Raw genomic sequence first — 20568 nt, 5'->3', positions numbered from 1 at the left:
TGCAGACCTCCCTGAATAGAGGCAGACAGGCAAACTTCTCTGTCCTTCAGTGCCCGTGATGTGATCATCACTGACAAAACTCAGAAATTTTAACCTGGATCTAAGAATTTTTTCCAACTAAAAGTAAATCAAAATTTACATACTCTTGTGACATCTTTCATTACTGAAAAATTTTTAGGGAATCAGTACTTTTTGAAAAATTACGTGTACCTAGCTGCTTAAAATTCCCATTTCTTCTTGAATTAATTTCATTCTGATATTTGTTTTTTGACTGTTCCTTTTATTTATTTGCTGCAAGTGGATGAATAGTAAACTAATTCTGTTTAGAACATCTGTATGAAGAGTCTTGTAAATACTTTTTTTACTATTGGATTGGAAGAACGTGTAGTATTTTTTTCTAACCTTTCAAACTGTGTTTTGTAAGACCTCAATCTTTTTGTCTTTGATATTGGGTGGGGATATTTGGGGGGGTGAGTGTGTTTATGAATTTTTAGACCTTTTGCTTGTTTTTGATAAGACCACCTGTGTTGTGAGTTTGTGGCATCACAGACTTAGAGATCTTGGCCTTCAGCCAAAACTACTTTGTAGCAAGTTACTGTAGTTTCTAGTCTGCAGGCTACAAGAACACATAACCCTTAACAGGTAAAACTTTTGAAATTAAATCCTTGAATGAAACGAATGATTTTTAGATTTTTTTCCACTATTTATGATTTTTTTTTTAATTATTATTTTAATCCATCAAATAAAAGAAAGTACCTGGGCAGTAAGTCCTAATACTGCCAGCACATCAATGGAATGAACGTTTGAACTTAACCATTAATTTCTTAAAATTCCATTTGCTGGGATGTCATTTGCTTTGCAAACATACATTGTAGGTATCTGGTTTTCAAACTTTGATGTACACAACTTTCAAAGTGGCAAAGCGAAAGGAAAAAAACAAAAACAAACCATTGAACTTTAATTTCAGAAGCATTGGAGAGGAGTAGAAGTAGTTAAACATGTAGACAAGATAAATGTAAAAAACCCTACAAAACCCTTGCCTTCCAAGCCCCCACTTCCTCTCATCTACTTAAGTTCTACTGTATTTTTATTTAATTACAACATCCCTACTTTCTATTCCTGATTTTTTTTTTTTTTTTAATATTTTCTTTTCTCTCATGTCACCATCAGTAATTGGAAAGTGTTACTCTGCTATTAAGTTCAGACTAACTAATGATCATTAAAAATCCTCTTATGTTTTCTCTTCCAGGCTGCATTAGGAATTATGCAGATGGTTGAGGACACTCTCATTGAGCACGCTCACACAAAGCCACTCCTTCCCAGTCAGCTAGTGAGATACAGAGAAGTGCAGCTTCCTGACAGTAAGTTAAATGATTTATTTACAATTTTTAACGCACATTAAATTGAGACCCTCTGTTTACCAATGGCATTTAAAAATTAATATTACTCTGTTGCTAGGAGTTTGTTTTGACTTACTTCAAATTATTTTAAACTTAGAATTTAAAAATATCATTAGGGTGTAGTTTTGTTAATAAAATTATACACTAATACAATCATCTTTCTGGTATACTTGAAAATGAATTTGATCTCATTTTTAATCTCTGTATGTAAATTGGGCTTCTTGGGGGTTGGAACTAGATGATATTTAAGGTCCTTTCCAAACCAAACCGTTCTATGATTCTGTGATTCAATCCTGATTCACTTGGTATGATTTATGGGAATAAGAGCCCTGTCCCACTCTCTGCTACGCATAGTATACACATTTGAATAAGTACCATTCTTTGAGCACTTTTGAGTATTAATTGACTATTCCATGAAGAATTGTCATATATGACTCTTGATTTTTTTGAGGAAACTAAAAGCTCTCACACAAGTAACTTTTTTTTTGCCTGATATAAATTCTTTTGGTCTGGTAGTGTTTTATGTGATTTTACTTCTATTGCGAAAAAATATTTTATATATTTATAGGAAAGGACGTTCAAGGAGTTGCTGGGAGTTAGAGCAGTGATGCCATATGTAGCTATACAGCCAAAGCCAATTACCCATAGCTGATCATCAGCCTGTGCAAACTACCATATACTAAAGAAGCTATTGGTATTAAATGCTGAATTATTTTTAATGCTCAGAAATGTTTCTGACAAATTGTCTTAAGAAACTATTTACACAGTAGAGGCAATGCAGAATTCCATTCCAGTTCCAAAAATATTTGCTTGAGGAAAAGCAGCCAGTTTCAATTTACTTGCTGTTATGCTCAAGCGATGACATTTCGATGTGTTAAAATAATCTTTTCTTTACTTGTTTCAAGGAAAGTATGCTGTTAGTGGAAACTTTGCTTTAACAGTCCTAAACTATTTATTATAATTCCATTCTACAAGTAAGACTGTTATCTTTTTAATTGTAGACAATAAGAATGTACGTTTTTATGAACTTAAATGTTTTAACTTTGTCTTTTAGGAGGTTGGTTTGTTTATCAACAGAGAAATGAAGTTCATAACAATTGTGGCATTGAAATATATTACCAGACAGACATGCAGAGCACTTCTGAGAATATGTTTTTGGAGCTCTTTTGTCAAATCATCTCAGAACCATGCTTCAATACTCTGCGCACCAAGGAACAATTAGGTAAGTTTTCCCATAGTGACTATGTGTCTGTATACACACATGCACGCATACTCAGGCACTTCCATGAGACACGATGAGGTGTTCTTTCCCTGCTTAGTGAATGCCATTTAAAGGACAATTGGTAAATGTAAATCACTTTAACTGCTGATGACTCAAAGGAATGTTACTGTGCACAGACTCTAAATTGAAAAGAAGCAAGCATAAGTTTTGAGATAAATCTGAAATATCTGAAACCAACTCTGTCTTTAAAAAAGTACAGTGCTAAAATTTTTACCAAAAGGAGATTAGGTCAGTTTCCTAAATTTTCGCTCTTCTTAAAGAATCAGTAGTAGTTTGGTCTTTTCTGCTTGTGATCCTATTTCCAGGTGCACTTGATGATTCATAAGCCCTATCTTAGGAATACTGCTGTATGAGTAGTGGTAAGATGCCATGTTGGTGAAGACCTAAATACTTTTCAGGCTCTTTAAGAATAGAGCTGTTCACCAATAAGTACAAATAGTTGTTACCTCAACCAGTGAGACTAAGAACTGGTAAGGTTATTCCAAACAGGATAAGAAGGGAAGACAGAGACTTTGCATGACAGTTTGCATGATTGAAGTACTGATGAGGACGAGTGCAGTTTTTCCAAAGGTGAGAGGCAGGTGAATGCATCAGTGTGATGACTATGAACTACCAGGGGATATCATGCAATATTAGACTTTTTGTGAGCAAATAGTAGAACCAGCCATACCATATTCATCATAGGGATTTTAACTATCTACGTATCTGCTGAAAACAGGGCAGGACCCAGGTTATTTAGCAGACTTTTGGAACGTGCTAGTGGCAGGTTGGTATAGAAGTTGGAGGTAACAGCTAAAGAGGAGGTGGAGAACCAGTGAGGAAGAACTGTGTGATTGTGTCCAGCACTGCATAACTGCCAAATGATAGAGTTCACAAGACGTAGGAGAGAAGACAGCAGAAATACCAGCAAAATTTAATAAACTTCATAGAATAAGATCTCTGAGAAAGCTAAAGGAAAAAGTTCGAGTTAGCAGTTTGCTAAACAGTAGAAGTAGTAACAACAACTGACTCAATAAATGCTTTAGCAGTACCAGAAAGAGGAAGAGAAAAACTGTCAATGGTGGAGAAAAAAAGTCAAAGTTTTATGATACCTTTGGTAGTTTTCACTTGAAATGTCAATTGTAACCAGTTGATTTCCAAAGTAAATACTGGTGATCAAAGTCCAAGGCTTAACTTTGAACAGGAAAATAACAGATTAAAGGTTGTGCAGGTAAATTGGAAGTTTTAAGAGTTCAGGCCTGATGAACTCTACATAAAAAAAAAACAAACAGCCCAACAACTATGAAATCCTGGAATTAGAAGTCTTATAACTGAGGATTTGTGGATGATAAATAAGGTACTGGAAAAATAAACACAGGTAAATGCTTTATGTTTCCTTAAAGGAAAGAGAAGAGCAGGGAAATTGCAGATCAGTCATCTTAAAACTTATTCCATATTTTCCAGGAATTAGAAATCAAAGCAGTTCTAAAGTTGTAGAAGGTAACTGAAAGACTAGACTATTACTGGACAAACTCAGGTAAAACTAACTTTTTAATAATATAAACGGAGTTTGGCTGTACCGATGGAAGTGGTGATGTCATATGGGAGGTATACAGAGGAATAGTTTGAGCAGCCAGGGATCGGGTTAGACAAGCTAAAGCCCAGATAGGACTAAATCTGGCCAGGGACATTAAGACAAACAAAAACTCCTTTAAGTATGTCAGCGAGAAAAGAAAGACTAGGGAAACTGTGGGCCCTCTCCAGAAGGAAACGCAAGAACTGGTTACCTGGGACAGAGACAGAGCTGAGGTACTCTGACTTTTTTGCCTCAGTCTTCACTGTCAAGGACTGCAGCCACACTACCAATGACGCAGAATGAAAAGATGAGGATTGGGAAAATGGAGAACCACCCACTGTAGGTAAAGATCAAGTGCGAGCCCAACTGAGGAATCTGAAGGTGCACAAGTCCATGGGACCTGATGAGATACATCTGCGGGTCCTGAGGGAACTGGCAGATGAGGTCGCTAAGACACTGCCCATCATATTTGAGAAGTTGTGGAGGTCTGGCGAGGTTCCTGCTGACTGGAAAAAGGGAAACATAAGCCCTATTTTCAAAAAGAGAAACAAGGAAGACCCAGGGAACTACAGGCCAGTCAGTCTCACCTCTGTGCCCGGCAAGATCATGGAGCAGATCCTCCTGGAAACTCTGCTGAGGCACGTAGAAGACAAGGAGGTGATTCGCGACAGCCAGCATGGCTTCACCAAGGGCAAGTCATGCCTGAACAAATTTGGTGGCCTTCTACAAAGGGGTTGCAGTGGCAGTGGAGAAGGGAAGACCAACTGATGTCATCTACTTGGACTTGTGCAAAGCGTTTGACACTGTCCCACACAATACCCTGGTTTCTAAATTGAAGAGACACGGATTCGACAAATGGACCACTTGGTGGATAAAGAACTGGCTGGACGGTCGCACTCAAAGAGTGGCTTGATGTCCAAGTGGAGAGCAGTGATGAGTGGCGTTCCTCAGGGGTCGGTACTGGGACCTGTACTGTTCAACATCTTTGTCGGTGACATGGACAGTGGGGTCGAGCGCGCCCTTAGCAAGTTTGCCGATGATACCAAGCTGTTTGGCGAGGCAGACACGCTGGAGGGGAGGGATGCCATCCAGAGGGACCTGGACAGGCTGGAGAGGTGGGCCCAAGCCAACCTCATGCAGTTCGACAAGGCCAAGTGCAAGGTTCTACATCTGGGTCGGGGCAATCCCAAGCACAAATACAGGCTCAGCAGGGAATGGCTGGAGAGCAGCCCTGAGGAGAAGGACCTGGGGGTGTTGATTGACGAGAAGCTCAACATGAGCCAGCAATGTGCAATCGCAGCCCAGAAGGCCAACCGTATCCTGGGCTGCATCAAAAGAAGCATGGCCAGCAGGTCAAAGGAGGTGATTCTGCCCCTCTACTCCACTGTCGTGAGACCCCACCTGGAGTACTGCATCCAGCTCTGGAGTCCCCAACATAAGAAGGACATGGACCTGCTGGAGCCTGTACAGAGAAGAGCCACGAGGACGATCCGAGGGCTAGAGCACCTCTCCTATGAGGAGAGGCTGAAAGAGTTGGGGCTGTTCAGCCTGGAGAAGAGAAGGCTCTGGGGAGATCTTATTGCGGCCTTCCAGTACCTAAAGAGGGCCTACAGGAGAGCTGGGGAAGGGCTTTTTACTAGGGCATGTAGCGACAGGACGAGGGGGAATGGCTTTAAACTGGAAGAGGGCAGGTTCCGATTAAACATTAGGAAGAAGTTTTTCGCTTTAAGGGTGGTAAGGCACTGGAACAGGTTGCCCAGAGAAGTTGTTGAGGCCCCATCCCTGGAGGTGTTCAAGGCCAGGCTGGAACGTGGCCTTGGGCAACCTGGTCTAGTGGGAGGTGTCCCTGCCTATGGCAGGGGGGTTGGAACTTCATGATCTTCAAAGTCCTTTCCAACCTAAACCATTCTATGATTCTATGATATGTCTCTTCTTGATAGTATGAAAGGCACGTAATATTCTCAGACAAACTAGAGAGAGCGCCTAGGTGGATGTGCTACACATTTACATGCAAGACTGTTCGGAACGTCATGACTGGAAAATAGATAAGAATAGTTAATTTGAAAAATGGTGTTCTACAGGTCTCTATTGTGTACCAATGCTATTTAATATTTTCATCAGCACTCTGGATGATAGAAGAATGAATATACTTACTAAATCTTCAGGTAGCTCTAAGCTGGGAGAGGCTGCAAGTGTGGGGGAAGACAATTAGAATTCAAAATTAGTTTGACATTTTGGAAACGTGACTCGAATGAAGATAAGATGCAATTTGGTAGGAACAGTTTGGCAGGGATCATCAGTGGCACAGATACAAGCTAGGAAGCAACTGGCTGGGTAGCAGATACATAGAAAACAATCTACAGGTTACAGTGGATCAGAACTAGAACATAAATCAGCAGTGTCATGCTGCTGTGTAAAATACCGGGACATATAAATGGGAGCTTCCAAGATGCGCATGCAATAATACTCCTATATTGTTCAAGTAAGGACTTTGAAATACTGTATCCAGTTTTGACATGAGCATCAAGGAATGATTAGAAAGCTATAAAACAACATTTAAAAGACTGAAATGTGAGAGAATTGTTAGTGGAGGAGAAAAGGGCTGAAAAAAGGCTTGCGTGTTCAGGTAAACAAAAGCTACAATAAAAAGGAAGGGAATAATATTTTCTTTGTATCTAATTGATAAGATGAGAAATAGTGGTCTTACATTACAGCAAAGAGAATTCAGATTAGATGTTATGAAAAAATAATAAGTTCCTAATATTGAGTCTAATGAAGCACTAGAGTACAACTTAATTTCTGGTTACCTGGTCCTGATGACAGAATTCCTTTTGTTCTGTCTTGGTCCGCCTCATCTCCTCACACCTCCCCTGAACTGATAATTGCCTCAGTGAAATGAAGACGTTTAAAAAAAAAAAAAAATACAGTGGCATATTTTGAAAACCTGCATTATTTCATTTATAATACAGAGTTAAACTTAGCATACAACTGCATTCCTGTCAAACATGCCGTGTTTGGCAAACTTCATGCTGGAAGGGGGATTTCTTTTAATTTATGACTATTTTTGTTGTGCCAAGGTTACATTGTGTTCAGTGGTCCACGTCGGGCAAATGGCATACAAGGACTGCGATTTATTATCCAATCTGAAAAGCCACCACACTACTTAGAAAGCAGAGTTGAAGCTTTCTTAAAAACTATGGAGAAATGCATAGAAGACATGACAGAAGAGGCCTTCCAAAAACACATCCAAGCTTTAGCAATTCGTCGTCTAGACAAACCAAAGAAGCTGTCTGCAGAATGTGCTAAATACTGGGGAGAAATCATTTCCCAGCAGTATAACTTTGACAGAGGTAAGACAAATTGTAATTCCTTTAAAACTGAATGCTGTAGTTCGGTTACACTTGTGACTGTTGAGGGTCATACTCATTTGGGAACAACTTAAACTTTTACATAGCCTGTGCATAATTTAGTATATTTTTTTTGTGACTCGTGTCCTTTAAGTTGTATTTCTTCCTTTTGCCCTGAGAAAATACCTCATCTGTGGAGCCTGTGTGCTCACTGCTGTGGGAGCCGTTAGTAACAGAATAAATGTGTTCCCTGATGTTCACCATATGATGGGGGGCGATGAACGCTTCATTGACCTTCCGTTCTTTCCCTTAGGGCTCAGTGAGACAGACTAGATCAAGGGTTGGAAGTGGTTTGAATGCAAATGTTGATGTCTCATAAGCTGAAATTTCTTTTTATGATGTTCAGATGTCTGTATTACGTACATGCTTAATGCTTGACTGAGATGCATTCAAATACACTTTGATATTCCTGATGGTGCATACATTTGTAGGAACCCTATTCCTCTTCCCATTGCACAGCTCTTTTGAGGGAGCAATGGCAGAGGCAACAGCAGGTATCTTAACTAACACACGACCTTCCTTAGCTTAGAGTAGGCTTGAAGAAACATTAATTTTTTTTTGTTTTTTTTTCATCCATCATACTTTGAAGCTTATAAGCTTGCAGAAGACCAATTGATATCCAGCTTCTATTGTTATTACTGAAAGTGGACTGACAATTATTTACATTGTGATCCTACATAGTATATAAGTTGTATTTTTCCCTTTTTCATTGTTTCAAGATTTTTAATCCAAAGTAGTGAGGTATATTAGTAATATAGTTTCTATCATTAAAAACCCCAAAAAATCAGTTTTAGGTACAGATCAGCTTTTCCTCACATTTTCATGCTTCAGCTCTTATTCACAGCTATAATTTTCAGTTTTCCATGCATAATATGCTTCCTACATAAAACTCACTCTGTATCCTCTGACTTCTGTGCTTTACATGCACATTATTGACCTTCTGCAATAGCAAATACAGTCTTTTTGGTTGACAATGACTAATTAAACTGTTTTAATAATGAAGAATTTTGAATTGTCATATAGCTTGGTCTTGAGAGGATGAGAGCTACTGGCAAGGTTTCATGCCTGACTATAAGGAATGGTGTGGAAACTTATCCCCTCAAGTACTTATTTTGTGTCTGATGAAACAGTTCAGTTTTTCTCTACCTGAAGTGTTTCTGGTTTCACCATACTCAGATCTAGATTATGTCTCTGTAATTTCTTACTGCTAGCTGAAGCCATATCTTTCATATATAAATCTCACTCAACTTACTATTTCTCTGGTAATTTTATTTCATTAATGATTCTAATATGAGTAGAATTGTCAAAATCAGAAATTCAGCCTGAAGACGTGAAAGGGTTTTTTCCTCAAGTTTTTACATTTTTATTGTTACTACTTTTACTGGTTTACTTTATTTAAAAATCTTCTCGAAAATGTCATCTAATTTTCCAAACTGTGTTTTGTTGATTTTTTTTTTTTTTTTATTTTTTTATTTCCTTCATGTAGAACTTCATATTAATTACTTACAGCCTGCCTCACGGATTTTTTAGCTGCCTATTTGTTCTCTTGCATGCATTTCTTTCTTGATCTTCCTGCTAACCCTAAGAAAAGCAAGCATGCTTACCACAAAAAACATTCCTGGTTATGCAGCAATGATATTACATGATTAGTTCACTACAATTTGATTTATATGAAGTGATGTAGCTACTGAGACACACTGTCCCCAAATATCTTAAAGGTGATTGTTCCTTAACAGGTGTGATGTAGGCACTGTTCCTTACATTTATTTAAAAGTACATCCTGCCAAAGTACATCCTACTACCCTGTTTCCTAGCTGTGAATAAAAACCACCTATAATCAGTCTGCATTAGAAATAAATAACATTCATTTGAGACAATATACGGAAGTAGGCATATCTTTTTTAGCTACTGAATAATACACAGTGCAATCAGTATTCTCTAAACGTGCATTTTTTTAGTAAGTCCAATCAAATGGACTTACTGAAGTATAATTTTCTGCCAAGCTTCCAATGACACTTTCAGTGATGTAAGTATTAGCTTGAAAGTTAACAATGAAAAGCATATCATTTGCAGTCAATTACAGTATCTGAATTTGAAAGAAAAATACTTTGAATAAGTAGCATGCTAATAACCAGCTATGATTTGCAGACTTGTTCTAATTTTTACTATTGTTGTGCAGATAACATAGAAGTGGCTTATCTAAAGACCTTGACCAAGGATGATATTATACAGTTCTACAAGGTAAGTTAGTTATGTAGTTAAAATGTTACTTGGAAAGAGATGTAGATAGAACTGGATATTATGTGTGTGAACTATGAAAGCATATTCTTATGCCTGTTTTAGGTAGATGATATGATTGATGCAGATACCTTAATAATAGTTTTGTTTCCTGAATCTTACTTATTTATTGGCAACTAGCATACAGCAAAAATTGTGGCGAAAGATTGGGTTTTGTTGTGTGTTGTTGTTTTTTTTTTTTTTTCTTTTGTCACATTTATCCTTTCTGAATAAAAAAATATGCTGCTCTGTGACCAAACTTGGCCAAAATTGCAAATTCGTTCTTTTATTTTTTTCTTCAACCAGTAAATGATTCAGCTTATGTTGTGTGTGTGAATTGTGAAAGAAACAGATATTTCTAAAGCTTTTTTCACTGTAAATCGACACTTTTTCTTCCTCTCATAGTTAGGCAGAACAAAGGAACAGCATAATGACGCCATAATTGTAATTGCAACTCAGCATTAAGTTGCTAGCTAGCTAATATAAGCAACTGAAATACTAGGGGTCATCCTATGCCCCATCCCATCCGCTGTCCCGTCCTGTGTCCGTCCCATTCTGCCCCAAATAAATTTGGCCTCATTCTTTCTGCTTTGTAACAAATTTCATAGGCAATGATAAGTCACTATATTGCAAAGTGTACATATTGTTTTGTTACTTAGGGAGCGGCTAAGTGCTCAGGGAATACTTTGAAAATAATGTTGATGTATGTCTTTGCAACTTATTATTGGATGGGAACTTTTATGCCCATCGAGAAGCATGGGTATGTGTGTATCTGTGTTCTTTTTTTCTGTCTTTGGGGGGGCAATGTCTTTCAAAATGGTTTCTCTTTTGTACTTTGTCTTATCTTTTTCACTATCCAAGGTCGTTTTTACATTACTGTCTATTTTTGAGATTTAGTCCTAATGCTTAAAACGGGTTGTTATTTCCAGGGCACAGTGCTAATATGTGTTTTGTTTGTTTGGGTTTTTTTAATAGTATGATAGCATGGGTGAAGACATGCAGCAAATACAAACTTAGTAAATGGAATTTCAATAGTTGTTGTTTAATAAATAACTTGAAAAAGTATCCACATGCTGGTTTTGTAGGAATCTATACTATTTTGCTTACACTAATGATACATGATTATCTGGTACTCTGGAGCAGAAATCACTGGCTAGATTGGTGAGCTACTCCAGCTGAGTTTAATAATTGTGTTCAGGGTGATGTGCTTCCAGGAGGCTGCCAGGGATTGAAAATTCTGCAGAGATTTTAGGTTGCATTCCTGATACTATGATAGTTAATGGCTGAATTCCTATTACTTCCAGTTTTTCTGAGTCCGAAACAGTACATTAATTTCTTAACTTGATTGTAAAATAATTCAAAGTACTATATGGATGACTTTTAATAATATTTGAAAAGACATCCCCAAATTAGTCCCTCATTTTAAACCTTAAATTAAAATTTAAATGCTCTCATTCTTTTACTGTTTTATAAATATAATGTCTGAGTGATATTTCCCTCACCTGAAGGACTTGATGTTTTTTACTGTAGGTGCTGTTGGCAATAGATGCTCCCAGAAGACACAAGGTATCAGTACATGTCCTTGCAAGGGAAATGGATTCCTGTAAGTATTGTGCTGAACACTGTATTTAATCAATTCCTGTTTAAGCAAGTCATAGTTAAAGACAGGCATGTTATGTGATACAGATACGCTATAAGAAAAACTCAGCTCTGGACATTATAGAAAAACTCAGCTCTGGAGATTATATACCTTTCAGAGTATTCAAAAGTATTTCCTTTTATAGGTTTTCTTCACATGGCTGCTTCAGATTTTCTGATTGATGTTTGTGGCCAAGTTCTTCAGCCATTCTGAACTATACTGATTACAACAATATATCTTAAAATAGCACTTCTTTTTTCAATAGGATATTTTAAAACAAACGTAAAACTCTAATAGTCCTACAGGGAAAAACAAAATTAGGATTTGCAGTTATCAATGCACTGTGGGTTTGGGATTTTTTTCTGACAAGCAATGAATGTCCACAATTTTATTCAAGCACTCCCAAAGGAAATGAGAAAAAAAAAAAAACAAACCACACACACCAAAAAAAAACCCAAACCACAACCCTCTGGAAATGTCAAACATTTTATGTAAACCTGAGAAAGTCAAAGTAGTCAATGTTTATTTAGGTTTTATTTTCAAATAATCTAGATCAGCTATGCATTGTAAACTGTTGTTCCATTTTAGAATTCAAGAAGGAAAAGGTTGAACGCGTTTCTGGTTAATAGAAATAAACTGAGAGGAAAAACTTCTATGTTGTTTTGTGCGGATTTTTCACCAGTTTATACTGGACTTCAATTCCAACATGTGACTAGTTGCAAAATCAAGAGGCTTGTGTGTAGACCAGAAAGGAGCAGATAGCTGTGTGCCTGTCATGAAACTCCTTCCAGTCTCAGAATGATTTTTATGGTATTGTAGAAACTGTCACCCTGCAGCTGAGTAACAAAGACTTCCTTCAAAGCATCCTTCCAGTTTTCATGACTAATCATTGCTAAATAGAAGTAGCTCTAAGACTTTTCCTATCTGTAGAAAACTTAAAAATGTTGTAATTACATTGCCAGAGTGGTTTCTTGTTTGCTTGGAATGGTACATTCCCAAGACAAGGGTGAGCATGGGAGACAGCCTAACAAGTGGTTACCCTTACAGACATTATAGCAAGATATTCTCTCCATATACTCCCCAGTCCTAAATCATTTAATCTGGCACGTGGCCTCTCTTTCGCCATGAAAGAGAAATCGTGATTTTAATGCATTTGCCATGAGTGCAAATGAGCATTCTTCCAAGTGCAGGTGCCCATCCTCTAGAGAGTAACACAAAGTAGAAAGGCTGAAAAGCTTCCCAGAGAGAACTCTTCCTCCTGGAGGCAGACGCACCATTTTCTCTGGGAGTGGAAAAGAATCATAAGCAGTAGAGTAGAGATCTGGGATTTTAGGAGGGGGAAGAACTTGAAATCCCATGGCGAAGGTTATGGTTGAAATTTGAGTATGGAGGTGGAAGGGAGGTTTAAGGAATTTAAGATTAGAAGTTCTTACGGACAGGTGGATTGGATGCAGGAAGAAGTCTTGGGGGAACTGGCATGCATGGGGACAGGCTGGGAAGACGGGGGGGTTGCTATCCAGAATTTTGGTACCTGGAGTAACCCCCACACCTCCATAGGCATGTCCTTACTAAAAGATGTGCTGTCGTTGCATTGCTCTGGTTGCATATGCCACTGGCATTTACTATTGTTCTCATAATTTGTATTGCAAAAACATTTTAAGTATTCATTGATCAGTAGACTTTTATTTCTACATTCTCTTTTATGTGTAAATAACATGAATAAAAACCACTGCCTCAGCACATGTTCTTAAGTCAAATCATGGATTAAGCTCTTTGTATTTCTGAACACAACCATGGAGTAGAAAAGCAAAATGTTCAGAAAATCTTATTTAGAGATACTTAAAAATTAATAACCTATGCTTTATATAGATGCCTGTATTATAAGAGAAAACAGTTTATTATATAAAAGGTATTGATTAAATTATGCTACTGAATTAATTTTTATGTTAAATAGGCCCTGTTGTTGGAGAATTTCCATGCCAAAATGACGTGAACCTGGCACCAGCACCACCACTACCACAGGTAAAAAGAAACAACACATAACAAAATCCCAGGCTGTATTAATATGAAAGCTTAGTATCATTAAATATAAGTTTATAGGGAGAAACAAACTTCTTGAAATTCATGCTGTTGTGGGGCCGATGTTTCAGCTCTTTTCTGCATTGTCATCCTCAATAACTACCGTGATTTTTCCTGATTTTTTTTTTTTTTCCTTTTTTAAGTGTGCCCTGTTACCTTTGTTCCTTCTATTCCATTGAAATGAAAACTAATTGTAGTTAACCCTACTGAGTATCTACACTATGGAGTAAAATACGGATTCTTATTGTCTGATAATACTGATTGTATATGATCAGATGTATCAAGTGCCAAGAGAAAGATGCATATGCATCAACAAACTTACCATCTCTGTTTAAAAAAACAAACAAACAAACAACCACAAAACAAAACAACAAAACAAACAACTCCAAACTACCACAAACAAAACCTACTATCTGGTTATTGTCTTAAAGCCTAAAATATTAATGGAAATTCCTATTAATATGTAACCTGTGGAGGAAGCAATTTGACAAATTCTGTTCATGTAAGTATTACACATTCCACTGTGTAGTTACATATGATAGCAATGGGCCCTTACTGGACCTTAAATGAATTTTCTTGAAGGATGGTAATGTTTGTCCCAATAGATTAACTTTATGATCTTACCTCTGATATTCAAAGGATGAGTGGTATGTTCTGAAGTAGAATTTGTAAATGAAAAGATAAGCTCTGTGTTTACTACGGTTCCTGCCATTGTTAGTAATGCAATTACTGCATTATAGCTATTGTTTTCAATTATCTAGAATAAATATGAAATCATATATTTAATAAGAAATAACACTATATTTTGGGTGTCCTGTAGTCATGAAATGTGAATCACTAATATTGTAGAAAAGAGCAAGAAAAATGTGTTTATATGTAGCTGTAGCAAAAGTTAAAAAGAAAAGCAAGGAAATTTTTACTTTAAAGATATTGAGCAGGCTTTTTCTTGCGTACGCTTCTTTGCAGCCAAGTGTGATTGAAAATATGACAGAATTCAAGCGCAGTCTGCCACTTTTTCCACTGGTGAAACCACATATCAATTTCATGGCTGCAAAACTGTGAAGAACCCCAATGGATGAAGAAATGCAAATGATCAGTACTGACGTGGTTTCAGGGGACTTCATGATGAACAAAATTATTAAAGATCATTAGGATAAATGGTTCTGTCTGTTATGAAAGTCCCGAATTCCTTCTTGGTTCATTTGACGTTAGCTGTGTGTTAGGGATAGAGAGTACATAAAAATCAGTTGTGGTCATGTGTCATTTATATTACAGACAACCTGTTGAAAACCAAAATCAACTGAAACAATAATAATAAAAAAACTTGTAGATGCAGTATATTTTTAAAATAGTACATCCCTTCAAATTTTCATTTTGATAAAATAACCCTCCAGAGCAAACAAAATTACTTGAAATACCCGTGTTACTCCTGAAAAACACCGTTTAGTACCCAATAATTATGTTATTGGGGGCTGGAGGGGGTGAGAAAATTAGGTCCTTTTTGGGATGGGGTCAACAATTTTTCTTAAAAATAGAGACTTTCACATTTTTTTGAAGTGACGTGTTGAATGATACTTTTTTAATTGATCCTTAATGCAACCAAACATATTTTCTATTTAAGTTTTATGAAGACCAGTGGGGGGAAAAAAAAGGAAATTTGACAAGACAGTAGTAAGTGAGAGAATTGTCTTAATGAGAATAATTGAAGATACGGGCATGATTTTAATCTTTCTATACAAATTTGGGGACATTTTATATTAAAACTAGTAAAATGCTGGAAACACTTTAATAGTGCATCTTATTGTTGTTATAAAAAGTGTTGTCCCGGTCTCTTGATACTGTCAACATCCTGTTCAGTTTTTCAGTGTTACTGTGAATTGTTTCCATTTGGTATGTAACAGACTTTATTTGGTGTCATTTTTTGTTTTCAGTTGCACATGTACTGATGGAGAACTCAGTCTGTTTTGCCTCATTTGTTGTGTTAGGTCTCAGTCCAGCAAAGTCCTAGTGCAAATAACTTTAAGCACACGGTAGTTCTTGACTCAAGAACAGGTGAATGTCAAATGTGGGCCCTGTAACGACTCAGATGCGTCATTGTTCTGATCCATCTGTGTGGGTCCTTTTTGTCCTTCAGGAAGGCATTTGGGACAGTACAGTACTGGGTGTGCAGTACTGCTGTAGCACAGGCTGTGGTTCAGGTTACATCACAAAGTGTTTGTTCTGACTTCTTTTAAGAAGGCTGTGCAAAACCCAGAAGGAACTGAATTATGCTGAGATACTATATGTAGATATATTCCATAATTTAGTAAGATGGTAAAACAAGAGATGGTGTCTAATCATCACCAAGTTTACGGACTTCTGCAAAGTGATCTTGTGCTTGGGATAGCCCCCAAATAGAAAAAGGTAAGGGAGCATCTTACTAATTGCGAAGTTCTCCTACCTGTTTAATGCATAAAATTGATTGTAATTATTCAGACAGCATAGAGTATGCAAAGCACTGAAGATACAAATTCTGCTTATCAGGGGTGTTACTGAGAGTTTGCTTCTTATTAAAAGAACCTGAAACTAAGGCCCTGATGTGACATGTATGTTGTCATACATCAGAATCCTGGTGTGCGCAATGGGGTGGTTCTTGTCATTGAATCAATGTTCTTTCTTACACTGGCTCTGAAGCCAAATTAAATGAGTGCTTGACAGGGTGAGGGCCTTAAGTTGTATGTATCTGAGAGTCTCTTCTAATTGAATAATGACAGTGTATCTAAAAGTTGTTTTAAAGGTTAACAGTACATGTTACAACATGTTTTTAATAAATTGGAGGATTGTTTGTGATGTAACCTGTTGCCAAGGAAGGCCACTAGCATTTTTTTGTAGCCTGAGAAAGAAAAAATTAAACATAAGCAAAACCAGTAAAGGTGTCTCTGTTCACGTTTTTCATGGATCCTTCACATAAAATGGGCTTTTTACCCTCTTGCATTTTGCTTTTGTTTATAGTTTTCCTTTAGTAAAAGTACTTGTATTATATATATTAAAAGTTTTGACAACATATAAAAATATATATTTTGGGATTTAGTATTTAAACATACCACTCTTACGGTGAATAAAATGAAGTGGCTTCTATTGTGTGTAAAAATAAATAGAGATATATATTCATGGAAGTACTATCAACTCTAATTTTAACGAATTATATAAGGAAATTGGAATAGCAGTGTATTTAACACAAGCTCGCAAATCATGTTTTCCACGGGAAAAAAATGTAGAATTTCAAAATTCTGTGACTGGATGTGGAAACCCATGTAGTTTTCCTGCAACTCTTAATTGCTTTTAAGTGTTCTCCAGCATTTTACAGTTTCTGAGTTTGATATAGCAGTAAATTTTGATAAACTCAGGCATACTAATGGGTTCATTTTAATGGATCCAAAGCTGCAGTGTCTACAAGCAATAAAAAACTACCTAGAATACACTGTAATTCAATTTTAGTGCTTGTTAATTAGTTTATGTAAGAAACCATAAATTATTATTACAAAACTGTAATTTTTGCAAGTGCTATTTTAAGCAGTTGATGTGGAATTGGGTGCATGTGACACAGCCAGTATGACAGAGTGCTAGAGTTATTCTGTTTACAATAAACAATCTGAATTTAATGTTTGGAGTTCTTAATTTGTTTCATTTTAATTTTTTGCATACTGGTAATGTTACATCTATCAGTCTGTGCATGTTTTTCATTATATGTTAGTTGTGATTTTCTGCTGTCCAGTTGCTTGGACTAGTTAGGCTGAATAGCATTGCTGGAGAAGTGTTTCCGGTCACTTCTAGGGAGGTTTCAGAGAACTTCCTCATGTGGCATCCCATGCCTTTTATGTAGATCCACCTCTGTTGCTCTCTGAGTGTATGAAAACTTAGTAATATAAAGGCAGAAATATTTGCACAAGACAGGATTTTAATTATCCAATCTGAAATTGTAAATCCAAAGCATCGCTGCAGCCAGGCTGAATTGTGCCTAGTACAGCTTTACAGTGTTGCTTTTGAAAAATTGCTTTCCCCAGTTGTTTTCTTTGTTTTATGCACACCAAAAGACTACGTTTCGAAAGGTTAGGAGTAAGTGTGATTGTTAGAACAGTAAAAAGTGTCAATTCTGAATTCTTGACAGCGTAAAGATACAAGTCAGCAGGCACTTCTGCTGTTCTAATGGGGCTCCTTGAAGTATTATCTGACAGTTAGCAACAATAAAAGAGACAAGTTTTGTCCTTGGCATTGGGAAGTGCAGTTGGTGCTTTCAATGGAGAAATAAAATCCCTGCAACCCACCTGGAAAATTATTTGTCCCCAGCATCAGGTCTTTCTTTCTCTACTCCCAGTCATTAGGGATTGGTGTAAATCTTGACTCATTGGCGTTACTGTCTTCTGCAAAAAATCAAGCTATCCAAATTTCCTTCGACTGCTACTGCTAGCCATAAAACAATGCTTGAGCTTATTCAGAATATTGTTTAGGATTGGATGTGAACAGCCCTTATTGATCACGTGTTCCACAGTGTAATCATAATGTGTGGAGAAAGCGTTATGCACCTTTTTAACTTCATTTATTATTTTCTAGCTCTTGTTTTGACACAAGGTTAGCAGAATTTTAGTCTATCTTCTCTCTACCGTTTAACTGGTTAGTCTGCTGTTGCTGTGGGTCTGCTGTAACGTGAAAAATCATTATCTTCTACACCGTTCTTCATATGTTTTTTCCATATCTCTTCAATAGCTGACCATTGAACTGGTAAGGTCATCTACAGTGCTGCCTGGGTCCTTCCCTTGAGCCGATACCCAATTTGATGTTCAAATCCAACTCCGAAATACTTTGTTTTCAAGCCTTTTTTAGTATGGTTGCTACACGCTGCACAACACAAGGCACCTCCGTGCTATTTTAAAGGAAGAAGAGAGTAGAAACTCGGGCATCTTTCTTATCTTGTATGTAATTTCAAAAGGAGCCTGGCCTATGCAGATTCTGCTGAAAGGCTTTTATTTGAAACATTTCAGAGTCTGCTTACCATTCAAAGTTATACTATGTGCTGTTGGTGGAATATAACGCTAATAGTATGTGAAATTTGAATTGCAATTCAAAGGAAGGAGGTGTGTGTAAGGCCAAAGGCCCAGCAGAATGGGAAATTTCACAGTTTAAACCAACTTATTTGAATGCAAGCATCTAAATGGAATTTAAGATTGAAAAAGTTTATGGCTTCTTAAATTAATATTTCTAAGCCATCCCAAGGCTGTTGACTAAAATTGCTGTGTTAAAGGCTGTAGACAGCACACTGCTGAGCATTTGCCGCTGTTAACTTTTAGACCTCCCTCTTTAGTGATGCAACGTAAATTTCGGAATTAAATTTCTTGACTAATTTGTGCAACGGATGAGAGGAGATACACAGCTCCTAGTGGACTTCAGGTTACTGTTGCACTGAGCAAGGAAGTGACCAGGCTTAGCTAGTGGGGAAACTCTAGTGAGAGGCATCCAAGTTTAAATCCTACATCTTTGTGAGGATTCGCCACCACCTTACTGTGTGTTAGTCATACTTCCTTCTGCTTCAGATTTCCATTACAGCTTTTCACTGCCTGCTCAGCTTCCCTTGCAAGAAGGGGAGTGAAGAATCGTGGTACTTTTCTAGCGACTGCCAAAGATAGATAAACTTTTCACTGGAGCAGCAGCTGGAACTCAGGATCCCCTTCTAACCCTCCCCTCTACTGGACGCGGAACTGGGTGTCCCATGGTACGTGTGAGCTCATACATGCACGTATTCTGGTGGTGAATGCTTACGCTACAAAATTAGAACAAGTTCAACAGAAGGGAAGGAGAAGGTCCCCAGCCTACATTATTAACCTCCTGGGAAGTGGGAAAAATAGGCTAGAGAAAATTCTAATAGAAGGTGAAAATGAAGTTGATTTTTTTGGTAACTTGCACTAACCACTGCGTTGCAGCATAGAAGAATACGCTTTTTGTATGAAGTCTGTTGTACAGGATGAACTCCTGTGATGGGAGAGATAGGAGACCTGCTGTGAATTCCAGGGAGATGTAGGAGATCAACACTAATGCATTTTACATGGTTAAGGCTGAGTCATTTCAGAGCATGTGCGAAAATGGTATTGTATTCTGGGATACCAGATGTAGAAAATGTCAGTGTATACAAATCGTAGTGAAAGCTGAGACTGGGCTTTGAAGATGTAAATTTTGGATGCCTTTTAGTGGACAGAGGTCTTAAAAATTTGCTGAATAGTATTGAAGTGATAAGGCAATGTTGGAACTGGTTTAAAACACCAGAAATAAGTAAACATTTCACAGCAATAGTGCTCAAAAATGGTTCACTGGATATTTTTCAAACTTTTCGACTTGCTTTGGAGTGAAGTAAGTTTAGCAGGACAGGTTTCAACCCAAATGATTATTTGTGCTTGTGTGTAAAAGCCAGGGAAGATAACAGAAGATTAGTGCCCATCACTGCTCTGGAGTTAGTAAGCTATCAAACAGTTGACCATTTCCCCACGTTAATCTTTTTGTCATTACAGTAACTTTTGACCCGCTAAGACTTGCGCGTTCCAAGCCTCCTGCAGTATGGGGGAGGGTGGGGGGGTAAAGGGGGGAGTGTTTCTCATGACCGCTTACTGCAATTAAAGTTCTGTGTTTCAACTGTGAGATACCAGTATCATTCACTGCCACATATCTGTTAAGGGTGAAGCTTCAGGAACGTGAAAAAAATCTGTGCAGATAATTCTCCTGTTCACAGATTTGATTAATACTAATTTCCAGATAAAACTGTAGAAAGATTAAAGTAATTGTGACAATTCTGCAGCATCAAGTGTATTTTAGGAACACAGGAATCTGTATGTATAACTGGATCTGGCATCTCCACAAGCTGATTGTTTAGTTCTGATACTCTTTGTGTCATCTTCAAAGGCAGA

The 20568-nt window shown here is 37.4% G+C and overlaps 1 protein-coding gene across 1 annotated transcript in view; it reads left to right on the top strand.

Moving 5' to 3' along the window:
• IDE (insulin degrading enzyme) overlaps nucleotides 1-17280 on the top strand; it is a 71984-nt gene extending 54704 nt beyond the window's left edge. The window contains exons 19-25 of the mRNA XM_082486523.1: nucleotides 1250-1361; nucleotides 2455-2622; nucleotides 7315-7587; nucleotides 9824-9885; nucleotides 11452-11524; nucleotides 13515-13582; nucleotides 14606-17280. Coding sequence (XP_082342649.1) covers nucleotides 1250-1361; nucleotides 2455-2622; nucleotides 7315-7587; nucleotides 9824-9885; nucleotides 11452-11524; nucleotides 13515-13582; nucleotides 14606-14701 — 852 coding nt within the window. The 3' untranslated portion in view covers nucleotides 14702-17280. The remainder of the gene's footprint in view (nucleotides 1-1249; nucleotides 1362-2454; nucleotides 2623-7314; nucleotides 7588-9823; nucleotides 9886-11451; nucleotides 11525-13514; nucleotides 13583-14605) is intronic.
• The last annotated feature ends 3288 nt before the right edge of the window (nucleotides 17281-20568 follow it).

This window comes from Vanellus vanellus, assembly GCF_965231255.1.
Source record: "Vanellus vanellus genome assembly, chromosome: 7".
NCBI classification, from domain to species: Eukaryota; Metazoa; Chordata; class Aves; order Charadriiformes; family Charadriidae; genus Vanellus; species Vanellus vanellus.
The sequence above is the reverse complement of the archived record's forward strand: the minus strand, read 5'-3'. Positions and strand labels throughout refer to the sequence as shown.